This window comes from Tachypleus tridentatus, chromosome 13 (genome assembly GCF_004210375.1).
Source record: "Tachypleus tridentatus isolate NWPU-2018 chromosome 13, ASM421037v1, whole genome shotgun sequence".
Taxonomy (NCBI): Eukaryota; Metazoa; Arthropoda; class Merostomata; order Xiphosura; family Limulidae; genus Tachypleus; species Tachypleus tridentatus.
The window spans coordinates 236457871-236477466 of NC_134837.1; the positions used below are offsets into that span (position 1 = coordinate 236457871).

Here is a 19596-nt window from a genome sequence, read left to right on the forward strand (position 1 = left end):
AAAATTAAACTCGGTTATTTTGAAATAACTTGAGGTAAAATACTTCAGTTAAGAGTGGAAGTTGATACTGTAACTAAATCAGGTATCAAGTAACGTGACTCCAGTCGTTCAAATGTTCAAATATTGTCTTACATACACACATACAATGATTAAACTCTACATTTCAAGAAAGGATCAGTGTAAAATAATACATTTTATACAAACAAAATAGACAGATAGAGTATGTTATATTAGAACGATTTTGGAAACTCACCACGTTGTTACAATTCAGGTCGGCAAACTCGAATACGCTCTATCTAGTGACCACAGTTTTTTACAATAACCTTGTAACATGTTTCCATGCGAAAAGCTCCGGTAAAAAACTGTCCTAACTGAAGTACTACGTTCTCTCTCTGTTTACCTTCATAATCCGGTCACATAGAAATCCACAGGTGCTGCGTCTGGAAATATAACCTGTATATCTTCGTACAGAATAACATGAATAATAGTTTTATAGGTGCTGCAGTTAAGCGGATATGTCTATGTCGTGGAAGTGAAGTAGGTACACGTGACATATGTTTGTTTTTCAGACAAGTCCTTCTTGTTTATGTTAAATACTGTTGCATGAGTCAGGTGGACTGCTTTTGTCACTGACCTGTTTATAACAGGAAGTCATATGCTACAGTTAGGGTACGACTTGTCCCAGTTAATATTTAGGAGTGTGTGTGTGTTTTCTTATAACAAAGTCACATCGGGCTATCTGCTGAGTCCACCGTGGAGAATCGAGCTCATGATTTTAGCGTTGTAAATCCGTATACTTACTGCTGTACGAGCGGGGGACAATATTTAGAAAAAGACTAGCAATATTATAACCCAGCACCCTAAAATATATAAAAATAAAAAAGGCACTTGTTTTAGTTTAGGCGTTTTGATATGTTTATACGAGAACTCGAGGCATCGGTCTTTCATAGCTGTAAACATGTTAATAACCACTAGTTCTCGCCACGTCAGACAAAGCCTAAATATTGTTTGAAAGTTCTAAAAAAATCTACATTAAAATAACTTGTTGCATTCTTTTAACCAAGTAGCTGCACATCATTTAATATAATTTGGTTTTAATTATTTAAACTTTTAAAAACGTTGAATACTCTTAGATATGAGTAAACTTCCACCAAATCTGATCACTGTGACCTTACGTTCTCCTTACGAATGCTAACTTTCCTTAAAGGAGTTTTACTGGTTGTGTTTAAACCCAAATTCTGGTTGGCTCCATTACCTGCGCAACCAGCTTCAAAATCTTTGTTAAACCCAATAACAAAGCTCGTGTCCTCTCGGTTGTCTCCGTCACAAGTATAGAGATACTGTGCAGATTAAAAGAAAAAAAAATGAACCAAGAGGCAAAACTATAGTCTTTGAATTTCGCGAAAAGATGGATGAGAGCTATCTGCGCTAGCCATTTTTAATTTTGCAGTGTAAGACTAGAAAGAAGGAAGATAGTCATCACCACCAACCGCCAACTCTTGGGCTACTCTTTTACCAACGAACAGTTGGATTGACTGTCTCATTATAACGCCCCCACAGCTGAAAGAGTGAGCATGTTGGGTATGTCAGGGATTTGAACCCGCGACCTTTAAATTACGAGTCGAGTGCCTTAACCATCTGGCCATGCCGGACCAGACTAGTGTCTCATACCAAGATATGTTTTGGTACAAATATATATGCAGTTTTCAAAAAAATTACGCTAAAAACATAAGATACAAGTATAAGTATATTAGTATTATTGAAAATAAGAATTCTTGCCCTCACCTACTGAACCGCCACTTTTCGTCATACATCTGTTTTTTATTCATCTAATTAAAATTTTAAGGCTGTATTTAATATTGTTGTTTATAAGATGAAATGACTAGGTGAGAAAAAAATGTGATCAGCTGAACGGCTTATATCTTAATGGAAGGATTTAAAATGCAAGCCGAAGAGTTAAATTTTACGACTGGTTTGAATAGTTAACATTAAGGTATTAAGAGGTCAAGGATATACTCTTGAAGTTAGAGAGTAAGGGACCATAAAACAATCATAAGCTTTAGCTTTTTTATTATTGTTTTTCTTCTTAAAGTGTCATTTTCGGTTCAATGCACTTTGAAATATTACAGACACGAAATAAGGTTTTTGGCTTCTCGGTAATTTTGTGACTATACATGTTTTTCTTACTCATTCGTATTTGGATATGTATGTGTGTGCTTTTATATCTAAAATACATTGTACTTAAAAGCAGTTTAATTCTATGGTTTTACAGTCATGCTAACTCCAGTAGGAATAAAAAAAATTACCATTTGTAGCCAGAAAGATAAAATGCATATTTCGTTATTTTTAATAACTTTTTTTCCCTCCGGTTTGGCTACAGTTACATTTAAGTCCTATCAAATTTTGTACAATAAATGGCTTTTGTATAGCACATTTCTAAATTTTATTACAAGCACAAAAAATGTAAAAGTTATTTTAAAAATCAAAATGGTTTTAATATTATATAGAAACTAAGACAAAGAACGAAGTGTTCATGAGCATTCTGGCTTAACCTTTTTGATGTTTTATGTTAAATAGACATTGCATTTACATTTCGTGGATAGTATGGCTTGGAATGTGTCCTCAAATAAGCCCTTCTTCAACAAAATCGTTGAACACATTCCTAATATCTTGTTTTTGCTTTTTCGGTTTCCATTATTTTTGTATCGATGGTGCTTTAGCAGTGCGTATAACCTACAGGAAAACCACTTATCAGTGCTCTTACATCAAAAATAATTTACAAGACTACTATTGGGGCCGATTTCTTTGCTACTAAAGAATCGCCTTATGAGACAAATTTGTAAAATTAATGCAACAAAAATTGCAGTATTTCGGAATTTTTTAGAATTTTGATTTACGGTCTTTCAAATTTGGCAGTCTGAGGAAAGAGTTTATTGAACAATTTTATATCCAAAATCGATTTTTTCCACTTCCTTAATGGTGTCCAATGCCAAATATTAATCGTCCTTAAAGGAAGAAGAAATGCTGTGCATTAGAGTCGACAAAGAAATAATTATAACATTAATTATCCCTGTGTTCACAAAAAAATCTTAAGTTAGCAAGTAATTATATTATTCTGGAATGATTTTATCGTGAGTGGAATCAATCTCCTAATTCTGTGCATCTAACACGAACGATAACGGTAACATTTCACTTAGGCCCAATATGGCCAGGTGGTTAAGGCACTCGACTCATAATCCGAGGGTGGCGGGTTCGGATCCCCATCACACCAAACGTGCTCGTACTTTCAGCCGTGGGGGCGTTATAATGTGCGGTCAATCCCACTATTCGTTGGTTAAAGAGTAGCTCAAAGAGTTGACGGTAGGTGGTAATGACTGGCTGCCTTCCCTCTAGTCTTACACTGCTAAATTAGGGCCGGCTAGCGCAGATAGCTCTCGTGTAGCTTTGCGCGAAATTCAAAAACAAACACAACATTTCACTTCACTCAGCATCAGTAAAACAAATTTTTAACGGTGGAAAAAGTAAAACAAAGAGTTTGGTTTTAACGCTCAGAATGAATTTTAATTGTTAATTTTGATTTATTTATATGATCCTGCGTTCAAATAACTACTAAAAATACCTGTATTTAATTTTAAACGACACGAGATAATAGTAAAAATGAGTTTCACACTTCCTCAGGTGTCCATCCATGTCAAGGTATTTCCATGACCAATGTACGTAACTTCGACTGTCTTCCTGTTCCATGGCACAAACAGCATAATGGAGAGAAGACATTTAATGTTCAGGTTGATGTTCATAGATCACTATCAGGTGTGTGTTTTAACACATTTTACACATTTCTTCTAAATAACTTAGTACTTTTATTAAGATAAACATATTATTTTTACTTTAGTGCACAGTAGTGAAATGAATGCATTTATTATCCTTAGCTAACCCACTTTTCAGGCCACGATCCTAATATATTTTAAAAACACCGTGTTATTTGATAAATGTGAGGCTCATTTTCTCTCAAGTGTTCTTTATGTGAAGATACGAAAGTTTGTAATGTTTTATGTGTGCAAAAGCTAACCGTTAATTCATCTCTAAATAATGTCAAGATGAAGATATGTCATATTTATTTCAAATTAAAATGAAAGTGTTTGAATTTTTTACTTTTCTTAATATAATAAAACCGCACAATCCTTTGAAATCATAAGTCTTGCTATTTTGTGTTATCTTCAGATGAAGAAAATTCAGCATATGCAGTGAAAGGAAGCGAAAACACTGCAAAGAAAGACTTGTTCATACGTTTTGGTTTGCTTCCTGGTGACAGTACACAAACTAACATAAAGGTTACACCTCCTGAATCAACTAACCATAGTAGCCACGAATCATATGCAAGCATTTCGTCACTGACGAGTAGTGAAGCCAACATCGCCTGTTCCACTGACACCAGTCCAGCTTCAACACTTACAGGTATGTCAATTTCAACTTCCACTTGTGTAAATAAGTTTTCACTTCTCCAGGACGTTTCTTAAATTAACTTTTACAGCCATGCGAATATTTCTACTGTTATTGTTCATGTTATAACAAATATGAACACAATTTGAACTTGCACCTCTCGGTATAAGTTGTAAACAAAACACCCAGTTGTTCCATCAAGTAGCAATCATTCTCAATTCACCCGAGATTTAACAAACAATATTGGATAAAGTAGTTTATAGTTATACTATTAGTAAATCATTAAACATACGTCCTAGTTTATTTACAACCCTTCTTACAGCCCCACTTCAGTTATTCAGTGATAAGTCTAAGAATGTACGCTGCTAAAAACCAAGTTTCGATACCTGTGGTGGATTCAGTACAGATAACCCATTGTGAAGCTTTGTGTCTTACAATAAACTAAAACAAATCGTTCTTGCAAACTTAAGAAACTAAATCTAACATAAGTCATTTTATTAACTTGTTTCTTCGTTATTCTTTTCATTCCTTCATATTTTAGAAATCTAAAAATAACACTAGATATTTCAATTTTAAAATACATTCAGGTCTAGTGATGTACAAGTGGTGTTTTAAGTATCCAATTATTCCACTTATTGTTTCTGTTAACAAAGTACCTAGTTGTTTCACTTATTGTTTGTGTAAACAAAGTACCCAGTTGTTTGTTCCCTTATTGCCAATCATAATGAGATCACCTACCTCTGTAATTTTGTTTCTTCCTTTAATATAGATATTTTGTAAAACAAAACAGTATAAATATATGAAAGAATTAACTAAAGCAGTTGTGTGTTAATCTCATTTATAAAATGCTTAACTTTTAATTGATTGAAATCAATCTTTTAAATTTTAATTTTTTTGTAGTGGAAGGGAGAGAAAATTATACCGCTATTATAAAATTCATTCGAGATAAACTAAGAAAAGGTAGATGTCGTTGTGTTTAATTTTTTAAAGTTTTTTGGCGAGACGTTTGTTATTGTTTTTTTCCAAACTTGCACAATTTACTCTTACAAATTCCGAGAAGTAAAAAATTGGAGAAAACTGTCAATCATGTTACACCTCATATGTAAATGAACTTTCCTAAATACCGCATTAACAGAAAAGTTTTACATTTATCTATCAGTAGTTCGTTTAAGCAAATATTTTTAAAAGCTAGCCATGCTCTCTTTCGTTTCTTATCAGAAGCACATAGGTTTGAAATGATATAACACGATGGTCTGATTTTGAACCACGCCTAGTGCAAATGTGAGACAACACTGACGTGTTTAAAAATAACAACAAAAGCATTTAATTTAGCATAGGTTGAAGTTTATGGTTTCATAGGTAATGAAATTTCTCAAGTCAGAACTCTGTTTCTTGATATTCACGTTTGTTATTAATAGAAACACAACATTTAAAATGAGATTCTTTTAGCCGTCTTCCCAATAAAATAAATAATACAAAAAATATTTCATTACGTTCATGACAGGATTACTGAGAGCGGTGTTTGAACGTTGTGTGAAGTTACACAAAAAGCTACCCAATGGGGACTATCTGTGCTCTTTCCACCACAGGTATCAAAACCCGGCTTTTAACGTTGTAAGTCTACGGATATACCACTGTGCCATTGGGAAGGGGCGACTACTCAAGAGTTAAATAATTGATATGAATCGTCATTCAGAAATGTTATGGAGGTAGTTTCGTAACTTTACTAACAAAAGAAACAGAGCTGCAAATGACAAAGGTTTATTACATTCACAAATTTCCTTGAAAGTTTTCTTTATTGCTGTTGTTTTAGTTGTTTTCTTACACTGTTTTTATTTTTACATAGTTTAAGTAAAAATAAGGTTTCAAATCTCTTATTAAGTTTTTAGATCACCAGTATTTTTTATTGAATCACAAAGGCAGCAGGAAATAATACCCGTGTTCGATAACTTTAAAATAAAGTGTGCTGAAAGTCCAATAGTGCTAATATTCTTTAATTGTTAGGGAGAATTAAACATAGTTTCGCTTTGGACAAAGAACAAAATGTTTAATAAACTCTTTCTTGTTATTTTTTTACGGCCATTAATATTTTCCTCATTTTTTCAGATAAGCTATTCCTATCACAATGTCATATTAAACCAGTTCAACATCTATTAATTTCTTTAATATTATAATAACGTGCTTTTAAGAAATGTCTCATTCCTAAAAGTAACGGTTACTTTTTTCTAACTTAGAAGCAAAATGCGTAAAGAAGTCAGTAATTAAAATTCCTCAACAAGTTTTTTTTAAATCTAAACGTGAATTAAATGCGACATTTGTATGCAAATACTAATCAAAACTAAAACATTCTTTAGTTATCGCGGTTGAAAATGTGAGCGCCCTTTTCGTGTTTAAATAAATTGACCCGAAAAAATAATTTTTGTTTTTATCATTAACTTTAATCACACAATTATATAAAAATATAATTACAGTAAACTTAGGTATGGGAACATTTTCTTAGCGCCTTCCGAGATGCGTTTAAAAAACAATTTGGATAGAACGTTTCATTTTATCACTATTACTAAATCACTAAATGCACGTTTTATTCTGCATATAAACTTGCTCACAACTTTAGAAAACTAGGATCAACATAAGTTATTTAAGTCATTTATTTCTTTATTGGTTGTTGTAGTTTTCTAATTTTTTTTAATCTACAAATAGTATCTAGAAATAATATATTTCAGATTGTGTTTGTTTGTAGCTAAGCACAAAGTTACACATTAGTTTTTCTGTGCTGTCCACCACGAGTATCAAAACCAGGTTTCTACCATAAATCTACAGACTTACCGTTGTGTATTTCAATTTTAAAAATACCCTCATAACTATAGATGTACAAAAGTTATCTTATTTAAGTGATTTCTGTAGCTCTAACACAATTACGAATTTAATTATTTGCTTAAGCTCCCCCCCATTGTGTAGCTTTATGCTTAACAACAATCAAACACAAACTCAAATGTGATAAAAGTTTGTTATAATGTACGGTCAATCTCACTTTTCATCAGTAAAAGTATAACTCACGAGTTTGTGGCGGATAGTGTTGACTAGTTGCCTTACCTATAGTTTATCATTTCTACATTACGGACGTCTGACACAGATAGCCCTCGAGTAGCTTTGCACAAAATTCAACAAACAAAATAATCATCCTACATATTATTTTCATATACAACATAACCGATCTAACATTAAATCCTTTTACATGCCCTTTGACTTTGGCCTGTCACGTCAGGCTTAGCACTGTGTCATATTAATTTCAAGCTTGACAGTTTTGCTAACTTAGTTTATTTGTTTAAAGTTTTCATGTACGATAAATGAAGAGAGTAAAATAAAATATAACCTGTGTGTGTAACTTTATCACACTTGATGAGCGAATAGGGTAGAGTTTCAGCATATCGGCAGTGGAAATAAAAGCAGCAAAAGGAATCTTGAAACTCCTCTAATACATGACTGTTATGTTTCACAAGTACACATTCAAGGAGTTCCGACAAACTGCGTCCATAAAAACTTGATGTGAAATAAAATGGGTTGAAATAAATATAGAATCGCAGTTGAAACCTTGGGACCGTGGGTGTGTTATAAGAATAACAGTAAAATCCCATAATTCGGTCAGAAAAGTGTAACTCAAGAATTGGCGAAGGGTGATGTTTACTGGCGACCTTGTCTCTAGTCTGTCAGTTTATGATTAGGGACGGTTAGTGCAGATAGTCTTTGAGTAACTTTATACGAATGTTCAAACACAAATAGTGTTTGTTTGTAGCTAAGCGCAAAGATACACAATTGGCGGGCTGCCTGTGCTGTGACTCCTTCGAGTATCGAAACCCAGTTTTTAACGTTATAAGTTCACAGGCTTATCATGGCGCCACTGGAAGGGAACAAACAGTGAAATAATGTTTCAAAAAATACCAGAACCAATACATTAAATTAGCATAGTAACTTAGATAAGACATTTAAATCTCATATGTTCTGACATGAAGACCGCTATGTTTAAAGACTACTTTTTTCTTCTAACGTTTAGCAAAACTTGTCATGCGCAGGAAACTTCAGAATTGTGTTGCAGTAATTGGCTGTAATAACTGTTGATCAGATCTCTTGATAAAATTCTATGTAAAAACGTGTTGTTAAACCTGGAATCGATTCTCATGTTGTGTAGTATTAATGGATTTGATTAATAATGAAATTGCCTTGCAAAGATAAAATACAATAAGAAACAAAACTAAGCGTTTGATTTTGACATCATACATTAATATTCTCAAAACAAAAAAGTTAAAAGAATGCTATTTAACAGTTCGGAGGTATCATCCAGACGGTACGGTTGACTGGCTGTATAAGAAGCGTTCTTGACAAGCGAAGCCTAGGACAAAAGTTGAATAAAAATATAAACTGACTAATTATTGGTTGCATGTATAATCATGTCGAATGTGTCTGTTTAGATAAGAGAGAAGTAAAAACAAACATATTTGATAAGTTTAAACTATAATTCGTCTTCATTATTTAAACAAATCACATCCCAAGGAGCTTGTGGAATAATTTCAATAGAAATAAAAAGAAAAAAGCCTGTGGTTCGTAGTATTGACAGCTTAGGCCTACAACTACTATCGCTAGTAATAATGATACTAATACTGGAAGTAAGTTTTTGTAGCAAAGGTATCGTACAACTGATGGACCAATGAGGTTCAACAGAACATTGAACGAAATTGGTGCAGAAATAACCGGGAATTCTTGACCATGGTCTTTTTAAATATAATATTTACAACTACGCCCTTCAACGGCACAACGATATGTCTGTATACTTGTCAAGCTATAATCTATAAATCGGGCTTCGACACTCCTGATGAGCAGAGTATATGTAGCCCATTGTGTGGCTTTGTGCCTAACTTCAAAGAAACAAAAACATTATATCTGCTGTACCTGATTTAAAAATGAAGATTTTCCTAAATGTAGTGATTGATCTGTTTATCCTTGTCTGAAGAAGCCAACAAGTTGCACAGCGGTATATCTGAGGACTCCCACTGTTAGAAACCGGGTTTCAATACCCTTGGTGGAGGAGCACAAATAGCCCATTGTGTAGCTTTGAGCTTAATTCCAAAAAAACCGTCTTTTCAAGGTAATAAGTTCTTGAAACGCTGGCTCTATATTTTATACTTAATTCTGACATAATTACTGTGTACTTGATATTTTACTTGCATCTGTATTAGTATTATTTTAATCAGATAATACCTATGATTACTGATGATTTATATAGATGAGTAACCCCGTTTCGGTGTTGTTTCAGTCCATCCTTAAACACTAAAAACGTATAGGTATAGGAATACCAATTAAACATTCGAAGAATATGCAATATATTTGCAGGCAGACAGCAGCACAATGTGTACGTCGCGCGTTTGAATCCCTGTCACCGAACCTGTTCGCCCTTTCAATGGAAGATAAGGGCATTATAATGTAACGGTCAACCCCATTATTCGTTGATAAAAAAGGAATCCCACTGGGTTTTCACTTGCTTCATTCCCTTTAGTATTATCGCTACTAACTTAGAAACCGCTTATGCAGAAACCTCTCGAGCAGCTGTGCGCGAAATTCAAAACAAATTCACAATTCAATATACCAGCTCTGAAGCCAATTGACAGCACAAGGTCCCTGTAACTAGTGTGATTTATATTACACGTATTAGGCATTTTAACTGTACTTTAACAAACGGGCATTTATCATAACAAAATATATTTCAACAGAATAGTGTGTTTATGATTACTTATTTTCAAAAACTATGAAGTATTAAAAATGGCTCAAATAAGTACCTTTTATCATTTAGAAATTAAGCTGACACTAATTAGTCCCTTGACAACTTATGAAATGTATTAACTGATGCTAGCTTACTTAACGAAATGCACATTTGTTTAATACTGTGTCGTTACAATAATACCGATACTTTAGTCTGCAAATTTAAAGACATTCAGAAAAATGAACGAGTCTGCGTTTTTCTCAGGACTAATTCGTGGTAAAACACAATAAATTATTCTACGTTTTTCTGAGCTAAATTTTTGTTCCCTAAGTTTTCTAAAAGATCTGAAACGTGCGTTTAGTTTACCTTAAAACGTGTTTTAGTTTATGCAGGCACTCCCATCTGGTTCCGTTCATGTTTCCCATAAAAGGTAACTCTTATACTTCCAGTCTTTACACATTATCATAAAATACACAGAAACTGGCGTTTTACCAATGAATTTTTGACTGTCTTATCAAATGGGTAAAACATTCACTAGAAAAAGTCATCTTACCACCATAGTGATAACGTTCTATTGCCATGTCACTCTCGATTCGATCTTTCATATGCACACATTGTAAACCAGCGTACATACTAACATCACAAAAGAACTACTGCTCATTATTAATATAGCTACATTTTACATTTATTACTAAATTTGAAAAGTTTTACTGTAACACACTGGTAAAAACTGGATGATACAACATTTAAAGTACACAACATGAAAATTATTGAAGGTAATATAACAAGGTTTGATGCTTGTTTGTTTTTTAATTTCGCGCAAAGCTACACGAGGGCTATCTGCACTAGCAGTCCTTAATTTAGTAGTGGCAGACTAGTGGAAGTAAGGCAGCTAATCATCACCACCAATAAATAGTAGGATTGGTCATACAATATAACGCCCCGACGGCTGAAAAGTCGAGTAATGTTTGATAGGATAACATTAAATATAACCTTTATTTTACAGTAAACAAATATTTAAATGTACAACTTTGTTTGGGAATGAACTTTATTTATATGTTAGTAAGCACAAAGATATTAAAAAAAAAAGCTACCTGCGAAGTACCCAAAGCGAGTATCGAAACCTTACTTTCAGCGTTATAAGCCCTCAAACTTATCGATGACCTATTGGAGAGGTGGAAATGGAGGTTAGAGAAATCTATATTTTATGCATACTAAAAATGTCTTGCTGAAAGATGAAGTACGCACAACTATATCATTGTAAGAGATACATAGTTAGCATAGGTAACTTTGTAGAATAGGTAAACATAGAAACACATTTTCTGATTACTGATATATGATCTAATACAACCCGTATTGTTGTTAGAACGTTGAAATGCGTTTTCGAAAAGTACAAAAACAACAATAACCATCTCTCATTGACTCAGCAAAAAATCTGTTCGTTTCATATATTACATTAATACACGCTATATTCAACTCCCTTTCGTTTAGTGATGATTTTCTTGATTCTGAACTCAGTGATTTGGATTTTTTTTATTATCACAAGAAATAACTGAACTCTGAATTCTCAGGTACGAGGCTATTGTTAATTCGATAATAATTTGTATTATTGAAAATAAGAGGCTGTAAAAGCTAAAAAACAAAACTGAGACACACAATGATGCATCAGTAACACAGATACGAATAAATACATAATGAGTAATATCTTATTGTTTTGCAAACCTATCATTCATAATTTCCCCCATATTAGACTACATCAGACACAAGAGAAAACACTGCAACTGTACAAAATAACATAAACGCTTCTAACTTAGTTTTCTGAGTGTATGGTCATTCAGAACTGTTATGCCTTTCAATTGACACAGAAACAAGTACAGATCAACAGTAGTCTTGTTTTTAAAAAAAAAGTGATATAGTGAAAGCAAAAGGCTTGAAAATTACATTAAATGTAATATTGAGATGAATATCCATACTTCACACAGTTTTACTGAAATTCCTTAAACTAACACTAATTTTTCAACTTGTCTTCGATAGTGACACGGCATTTGTATTGATCATTTTTGACATATAATTCTGATCTGTTTACAGTTACGTATGACCTTTGCACAGACATTTGTCTTTGCCGTCTGAGTGGTAATAAGCTACATAAATGTTGGCTGTACATTCCATGATTTAATAAGCATCCATTAGAATGGATTACTTCTAAGCAGGAGTAAACTTCTACCTTTTCATTTCAACATTATTCTAATTCTTTTGATATGCTTAATATATCGAAGTTATTTTAACTAGCACTAAAAACTCGGAGCTTGGTTTTAGATGATTTTAATAATTAAGTTGAAATTATATAACATACTGATGTTGATTATAACTGTCACTGACAATTTTGCTTTTGTCTTGAACTCAAGATTAGTTACTATACATGTCGATGCTAAGCTGTTACAAGGGGGTACATTTATATAGATCTTAACAATAAAATCTTTAATAATAAGAATCATAGCCGATCTAGAAATGCATATATATTGACTGTTCACCAAAAATACAAACAACAAAGAGCCAATCATATTAAAGGAAGTAACACGTGTAAATCATGCATCAAAATTTGACCAATATTAACTGTGTAGATCATAAAAGTTTCTTTTGCGAAACAATTAATAGTATTATGGAAAATGAAAGTGAAAGGGCCTCCCAGTGGCTCAGCGGTATGTCTGCGGATTTTCAACGCTAAAAACCGGGTTTCAATACCCGTGGTGGGCAGAGCACAGATAGCCCATTGTATAGCTTTGTGCTTAATTCAAAACAACAACAACAAGTGAAACATTAAATTATAAGAAACTCAAACTTCGTCAACATAATATGAATTTTCAAAGCGATATTCAATAATAGCATATTAATATTTTTAAAAATGCTGAAAAGCTGAGGGAAAAAAACCAATAAGAAATTCAAGTTACCGCACAACGTTTCGAGTTTCTGCCTATGGTGCTTTACGTGTATACACAAATATCTTGAAAGTTTAGGTTTATGGTGCGTGTATATAAAATAATATTAAAAACATACTGTGTAAAATCATAAATGTTATGCAATTACATGAAGTTTTTGATTATTTAATGTTAATTATAAGTGTGTTCTTAATGAAGAATGTACAACGAATGATCACCAGTCCAAAATGTTATTAAAGTGTTTTATTTTGTATTAATTTAATCTAGTAATCATATTTCAGTTATGGTTTTATATAAACAGCCCTACTGTTTCCATATATCAAGGGTAGTAACCAAGGAAATTAGTTACGAACTTAAAAACGCAGTTATGTTTTAGGTAACCGTTATAACATTATCCAGAACGAAAGCAGTTGAACCGCTATGTTTTTCAGCATTGGTTTTCGCTAATAATTACTCTTCGAATGGTGTACCCGGAGCTTTTATAACAATTCATATTAGCGCCAGCAGGGAAGAAAAAGTAAGTCCCCTTCGGAGGACTTGAAACAAATGGCAGAATAAAACTTGAGCACTAGTTACAGCAAATAATTTATTCTTTCAAGAGTGTTAGCCTTAAGAAATTTAACCTTATTACGTTGAAAATGTACAGAATAACGTAATTATAAACTTTGTACATGATTTCATAAGATTTGTGTTCATAGCGTTTTTACGCAATAATTTAATTAAAGAGCGTGTTATAAGGCACTTATTAAGATATGTTATGCAATCTAAAAGAAATATTGGTGATACGATAATTGTGGAGTATCAGAGAAGCAGAGGGGAAGATGAAACAATAATTTATGTAGCTGTACAGTGGGAGGGAAAGATGAATGATTTCATATGGTTCTACACACACAAAAAAAGAAAAAACGTGCTTTTAGAGGGAAAGAGAGAGAGAAAAAAAATGTGTTTCTTTGTCGATAAGCACAAAGCTACACAATAAGCTGTCCGTGCTATATCCACCACGGTTTCTAAACTCAGTTTTTAGCCTTCAGATTTATCACTGAGTCAGTGGGAGGAACGAAAAAAAAAAAAAATTCATAGAATTCCCCGGAGAGAGAGAGGATAGAAACATTATATGGTTATACAATGAGAGAAAAAAATCCTTAAGTATCCATGTTTCTACAGAGAGAGAGTGTGTGTTTCCTCATAGCAAAGCCACATCGAGTTATCTGTTTATCTGCTGAGTCCACCGAGAGGAATCGAACCCCTGATTTTATCTATAGAGAGAGATAACAGAAATAACTAAAAAGTATGTGATTTTAAGTACTGCCCTAAATCGGTTAGACTTTCACCCTGTCAGTTTCTACAGTTACAAATAATTTAAAGAATAACCATTATCAGACAGCTGATTTCTGTGAATTCTGGGTAGTAGAAATCAAAGTATCATGATTTAAATCTCGCAGTTCGAACTCAGCCCAATGAACTGACGAGTAAGTTGGGCGAACATTTGAATTTACGTAAAACACACAACAAAGACATCACAATGTTGAGCCGTGAGTTCGCATTCCGGATTACACTGTTCAGAAAATATAACTGTGTGTATTTTCATGTATCGAAGCCATATCGGGCTGTCTGCTGTGTCCGCTGAGTGGAAATCAAACCACTGATTTTAACGTTCCGAATCTGTAGACTTACCGCTGTCCTCAGTGAGGGAACAAAAATATAAGTAAAAAACACATACGTCGTCAAAAATAAAAAATGTTATATAGTTGCCTTTCCTGTAACTTTTTTTTTCGTAGCTATGATATAGAGAAATATTAGAGACATAGCTCATGATTCTAAACTAAGATTTATTACTCTCAATAACGTGTCACAGTATTGCGTGTAGCAGTAACATTTTTTTTTCACAATTCTCGTTCTGGTTAATAATAAGAAGGAAAGTAACTGTGTACATTAAACGTCCCTCTAGAAATAAAACCTGCTCAATTGTGAACAGGTAAGCAGCGCGGATTTCTCCTCCTGGGCAATCTGAATTGATTACTCGTTTGTCTCGGCTTGTGAAAGTGCTTGTGACGTTGATAAATTACCTTTGGGCAAAAGCCTTTTCTCGTTTGGGATTATTGTTTGACATCAAGCGAAGAAACACAAAGAATGCAATTCTGTTTATTTATAGCTCGAACAATATTATTTCAGCAATAATTATTATTAAACTAAGATTATAACAATTCTAACTTTTATTTGCATAAATGCAAAAAGATGTGTTAAAATTCCAAGTACATAAGTTATTATGATGTTTGTTAAATTCGCCTTGTTTCCGAAAATGTTGATAATAAAGTTAGAAAAAACAAACAAACTTTGCACTCAGATAATCATAATAGAACTTTTATGTTAATCGAGGTTTCGACTTTGCCGCCTCTTCAATGTTAGGACATAAACATTTTTGATATGAAAATATTCGTTAAATTATTAAACTGCTTGTGATATTCAAGATTATAAACCCACTTGAAGTTTTAGTTCAGTTTAGAAGATGGGACAACATGTGACCTGTTAGCTCATCTCTCGGCTGTGGGCCATTATCAGGTTAAAAACGTTATTAGTTGTTTAGTGTTCTTCAATAAAAGTTTTTAATACCCATATCAGCCACTTCTACTATATATATTACTGTTGTTTTGCAACGATGAAACGTCGATTGAAATCAAAGTTCTCTTTATGAAAGTCTTTCTTTGTTTTATCCTAACTGTATTTTAAAATATATGTACATTCCTCCAGTGTACACTGCAATTCTGAAAAACAACAAACATTTCTATAGATTTACTGTTCACTTGCTTTAGGATCTTCTGAGGCGGAAGGTCTAAGCAGCTTAAGTGGTTACCGAACAAGCGGTCGTGACCCAAGTTATGATAGTCTAGGGTCTCTCCTGAGCACAAGCACCTGCCCTAGCTCACCCCCTATTCCACTGAGTCATAGCTCTACCCAACAGTTTTGTAAAAGTAAGTAATTTAATATTTCGTTATTAATTAATCTACTTTCGTTATTTTTTTACTTAATTTAAAACAAATTTAATATATATGTGTATCTTGATATTAGGTATATTGATAAGTTGCTAGGCCTTTTTCACTATATTTTAATATAAATATAATTTTCCTTAAGCAGTTTTGTCTTTTCCAGAAGCAAGAGATTGTGGTAATTTTGCAAGAAAAAAATCACCAATGCGAAGATGTGACATCATTGACAGCTGCTCAGCTGACTCGAATATCCAAGGTAATCAGTTAGTATTACGTGTGTTAGAAATTTGTAATCATTCACCAAGCAGGATATACCTCATATTTAACCTTAAAAATATCTCATTTTTATGTGTATCTGGGTGTACAAAGTTCTCTACCATGACTGGGTTCAATTCCCTGCAGTGAACAGAGCATAGATGGACCATTGTGTAAGTTTGCACTAAAAAATGTACCAAAAATATATAAAGTTTAGGTTAAGGAATAAAACTAGCTTTTAATTTATAAATCATTGTTTGACAAAAGTCTGTGTATGTTTATCCTCACATATGAGTAACATAGATGGTTGGCTTACGAATCTGACCCTAATGCCACTTATCTAGCCCCTTCCCACCCACAGCTAGGTGCCTTTATTTAAATTGAATATAGTTGACACTTTCTGTTTTCAACCTAAAAGGCACTTTATTCGGCATGTGGGCTTAACAACTAGGTAAAAAGACGTATTCAGGCCAACCATCGCTTATTTAGAACTGCTGACCAGTGAGAGAGCTGGCAGCACTAGCGATCTATATCACTGTACTCTTAACCTAGTAGCGTAATTGGCCTCTCAGTTCTACTGTTATCACAACTGAAGTTGAAAACGGTATTGAGTGGTATGTAGTGGCTCAAACCTTGGCCCTTCCAATAAGTAGTTTGGCACGCTAGCCTCCAAGCCAGACTCTGCCCTGAATGTACATAAAAAATACTCAACATGGAATGGAGATGTTTAGTTTAAATAAGTTCCTTACTTTAGTAAGAGGTCACACAACCTATCTAGTCTATTAATAATATGCATACTTCTTAATTAAGAACATACTTACTATTTATATAAATATCCTAAACTATAAGATACTTTAAATTGAAGTCAGTCAGACATTTTATACGAAACGAATTTATATACATATATTTGATAATACTTGCAAGTTCTAATTCCAAAAATATCGTGAACATCTCCATTTTTGAATGAAATGGTCCATAATTTTTTTTTTTAATTGTCGTTGGCATTTCTCATTATCAGCTTCGTGTTCCAAAGTAGTTCTTTGGTCGTATTTTATACCAGAAAAAAATTCTGTTAACATATAATAAACAACTTAATGACACACTGACTATTTAAACAGGCCTCAACCAAGGCTACAAAGGCACTATAATCAACTTACAACCTCTCTTCTTTGAAGTGCCACAAAGTGATCCTGACCCTATATTTATTGGAAGACATTGGTTACTAAGGGAAATTGAACAAGTAGGTTTTAATTTAAATTAGTTGGTAATAAAATATGAGATTTTATCATATTAGAAACAGATAAAGCAGCACAAATATAATACATATTAATGTCTTATGTTGAGAGACAAAAACAAAAGATAAAACATATCCATAAATACTTTGCCACAGTAATAGTCCACTGTCAATGATATATTACTGTTAATATTGCCAGGTGTTTATATCATCAAGAAGTGTAAGGATCAACTGTTATTTTGTTTCAGGTCAGAGCGTTTGGATCATTGGGTTAATGAATTCACTATAAGTAAACTTTAGAGCAGTGTGATAAATTGCGTTTTTACGTTTATATTTATTTTCACACGCTATATAGTGAGTGGATGTAACTACCGTCTAGAACTTTACTTAGAGTAAATTGTAACAGTATAATAGTGAATTACGTAAGAGATTAATTACACGTTCCACAAAGCAGGTGTACATAAACTTGCAGAATATTGCACATATGCTCAACCTAGTAGTGAATACAAAAATTTGATGTTTTGTTGGGTTATGTGTTTGAAACTATAACAATGAACATGCCCAAAAATAGTAGTTGTTAATTAAATAAACTAGGTTCTTGAACGTTACTCGTAAATCTTATTCACGCTTAAAACAAGACAATAATTAAATTTGACTTATTAAAATGTACTTCTGTTTAGAATGTATTTAGTGATACATCCTGTATATCCGAAGTTTTATTTTATTTATTTTTTAATTTCAGATGCTGAATTTCGAACGTGCTGGAATTGTTATATCGGGCGGACCAGGGAGTGGGAAAACAGCTATAGCATTACAGCTTGTTGACCACAGTATATTCGGTCCTAAGAAAGACGAACATATATATCATGGTTTGTTCCGAATAGTTACACTACGTATTTATGATTTAAAATTTCACGTATGGAATGTCCAGTTATGATGTCTAATTTATAAGCCACTTTTTCCTCCATATCCCCACTATCCATTCGAGATAATACCACACTTCCTGTTGAATGAGTAATAACACAGTATTACATTTCTACTTTCCTTTTCTCATTACACAGTATTTGTAAAAGAAAATTTACGTTTACATTAGCAAATGCACTTATATGAATTACTATTATGTATTTATGTATTTATTAAAGAGTGGTAGATATCATAAAATGTTAAAATACGAAGAAAAACGACACTTTATTAAATATACAAACAAACGACTGGTCATAGGCCTGCCCCCCTCCATCCGTATCGACAGTTTCAACTCAGTTCATTATTTCCTTACCTTATGAAGTGGGGACGTCATTAATACATAACCCCGAATCTTGTAATGTTAAGTTTAATCTATTAAATACGTGCTATCAGTTTTATCGATCTCATAGTCAATTCTAATTGAATTGGATGTGGCTCCATCTTCCTTAGTAATATATGTATGTTTTACAGATATGATAATCTGATACTGGTCGAATCATATAACCATTCGCGTACGTAGATTGATTAATACTACATGAGGGTAATGATTTAAAAGCGTTTAAATAAGTGGACCTTAAGTGTTTATATAATAAACTTTTATTTTACTTACTTCATTTCTGCAGGAAAATTAACATCTATCTTGAAATCCTAGTTTAAAGACTTCGATATATCTTTAACAAGCAAAAGTATCCATCCCTAAAGGAAAAAAAAAAAGATTAAGTTAAAAAAGATTAAATCTATCAATTTAAATTACTTCTTGGACTTTAAAATGGTTATTTTTTTTCACTTATGGTTTCTCTCAGAACCAAAGCTCTGAGCTACTTATACACCCCCAACACATACACACACATACACACCATGAAAAGTAATTGTTGAGCATTTTACTCATGCTAAAAGCCGCTCGACACTAACGTTTTTGTTTGTTAAATTACGTCAGGTTTTGAAATGCGAATGATAGTGTGATTAATTAACTACAATTTAGTGTAGAATATCCTATTTGAGAAGCAAAATTTGGCACGAACATTATTCATG

At 33.0% G+C, this 19596-nt stretch overlaps 1 protein-coding gene and 1 long non-coding RNA gene across 8 annotated transcripts in view; one reads left to right on the forward strand and one right to left on the reverse strand.

Moving 5' to 3' along the window:
• LOC143239893 (protein TANC2-like) overlaps positions 1-19596 on the forward strand; it is a 97598-nt gene that overhangs the window by 55006 nt on the left and 22996 nt on the right. For all 3 annotated transcript variants that reach the window (XM_076481512.1, XM_076481514.1, XM_076481513.1), the window contains 6 exons: positions 3679-3810; positions 4222-4455; positions 15939-16097; positions 16276-16368; positions 17486-17607; positions 18344-18470. In XM_076481512.1, coding sequence (XP_076337627.1) covers positions 3679-3810; positions 4222-4455; positions 15939-16097; positions 16276-16368; positions 17486-17607; positions 18344-18470 — 867 coding nt within the window. The remainder of the gene's footprint in view (positions 1-3678; positions 3811-4221; positions 4456-15938; positions 16098-16275; positions 16369-17485; positions 17608-18343; positions 18471-19596) is intronic.
• LOC143239895 (uncharacterized) overlaps positions 1-19596 on the reverse strand; it is a 55098-nt gene that overhangs the window by 15360 nt on the left and 20142 nt on the right. The window contains exons 5-6 of one of the 5 annotated variants that reach the window (XR_013021428.1): positions 19175-19260; positions 6857-14384 (exon numbers count right to left, since the gene is read on the reverse strand). This is a non-coding gene — a long non-coding RNA (uncharacterized LOC143239895). The other 4 variants (XR_013021431.1, XR_013021429.1, XR_013021432.1 and 1 more) reach the window with 4 other exon arrangements.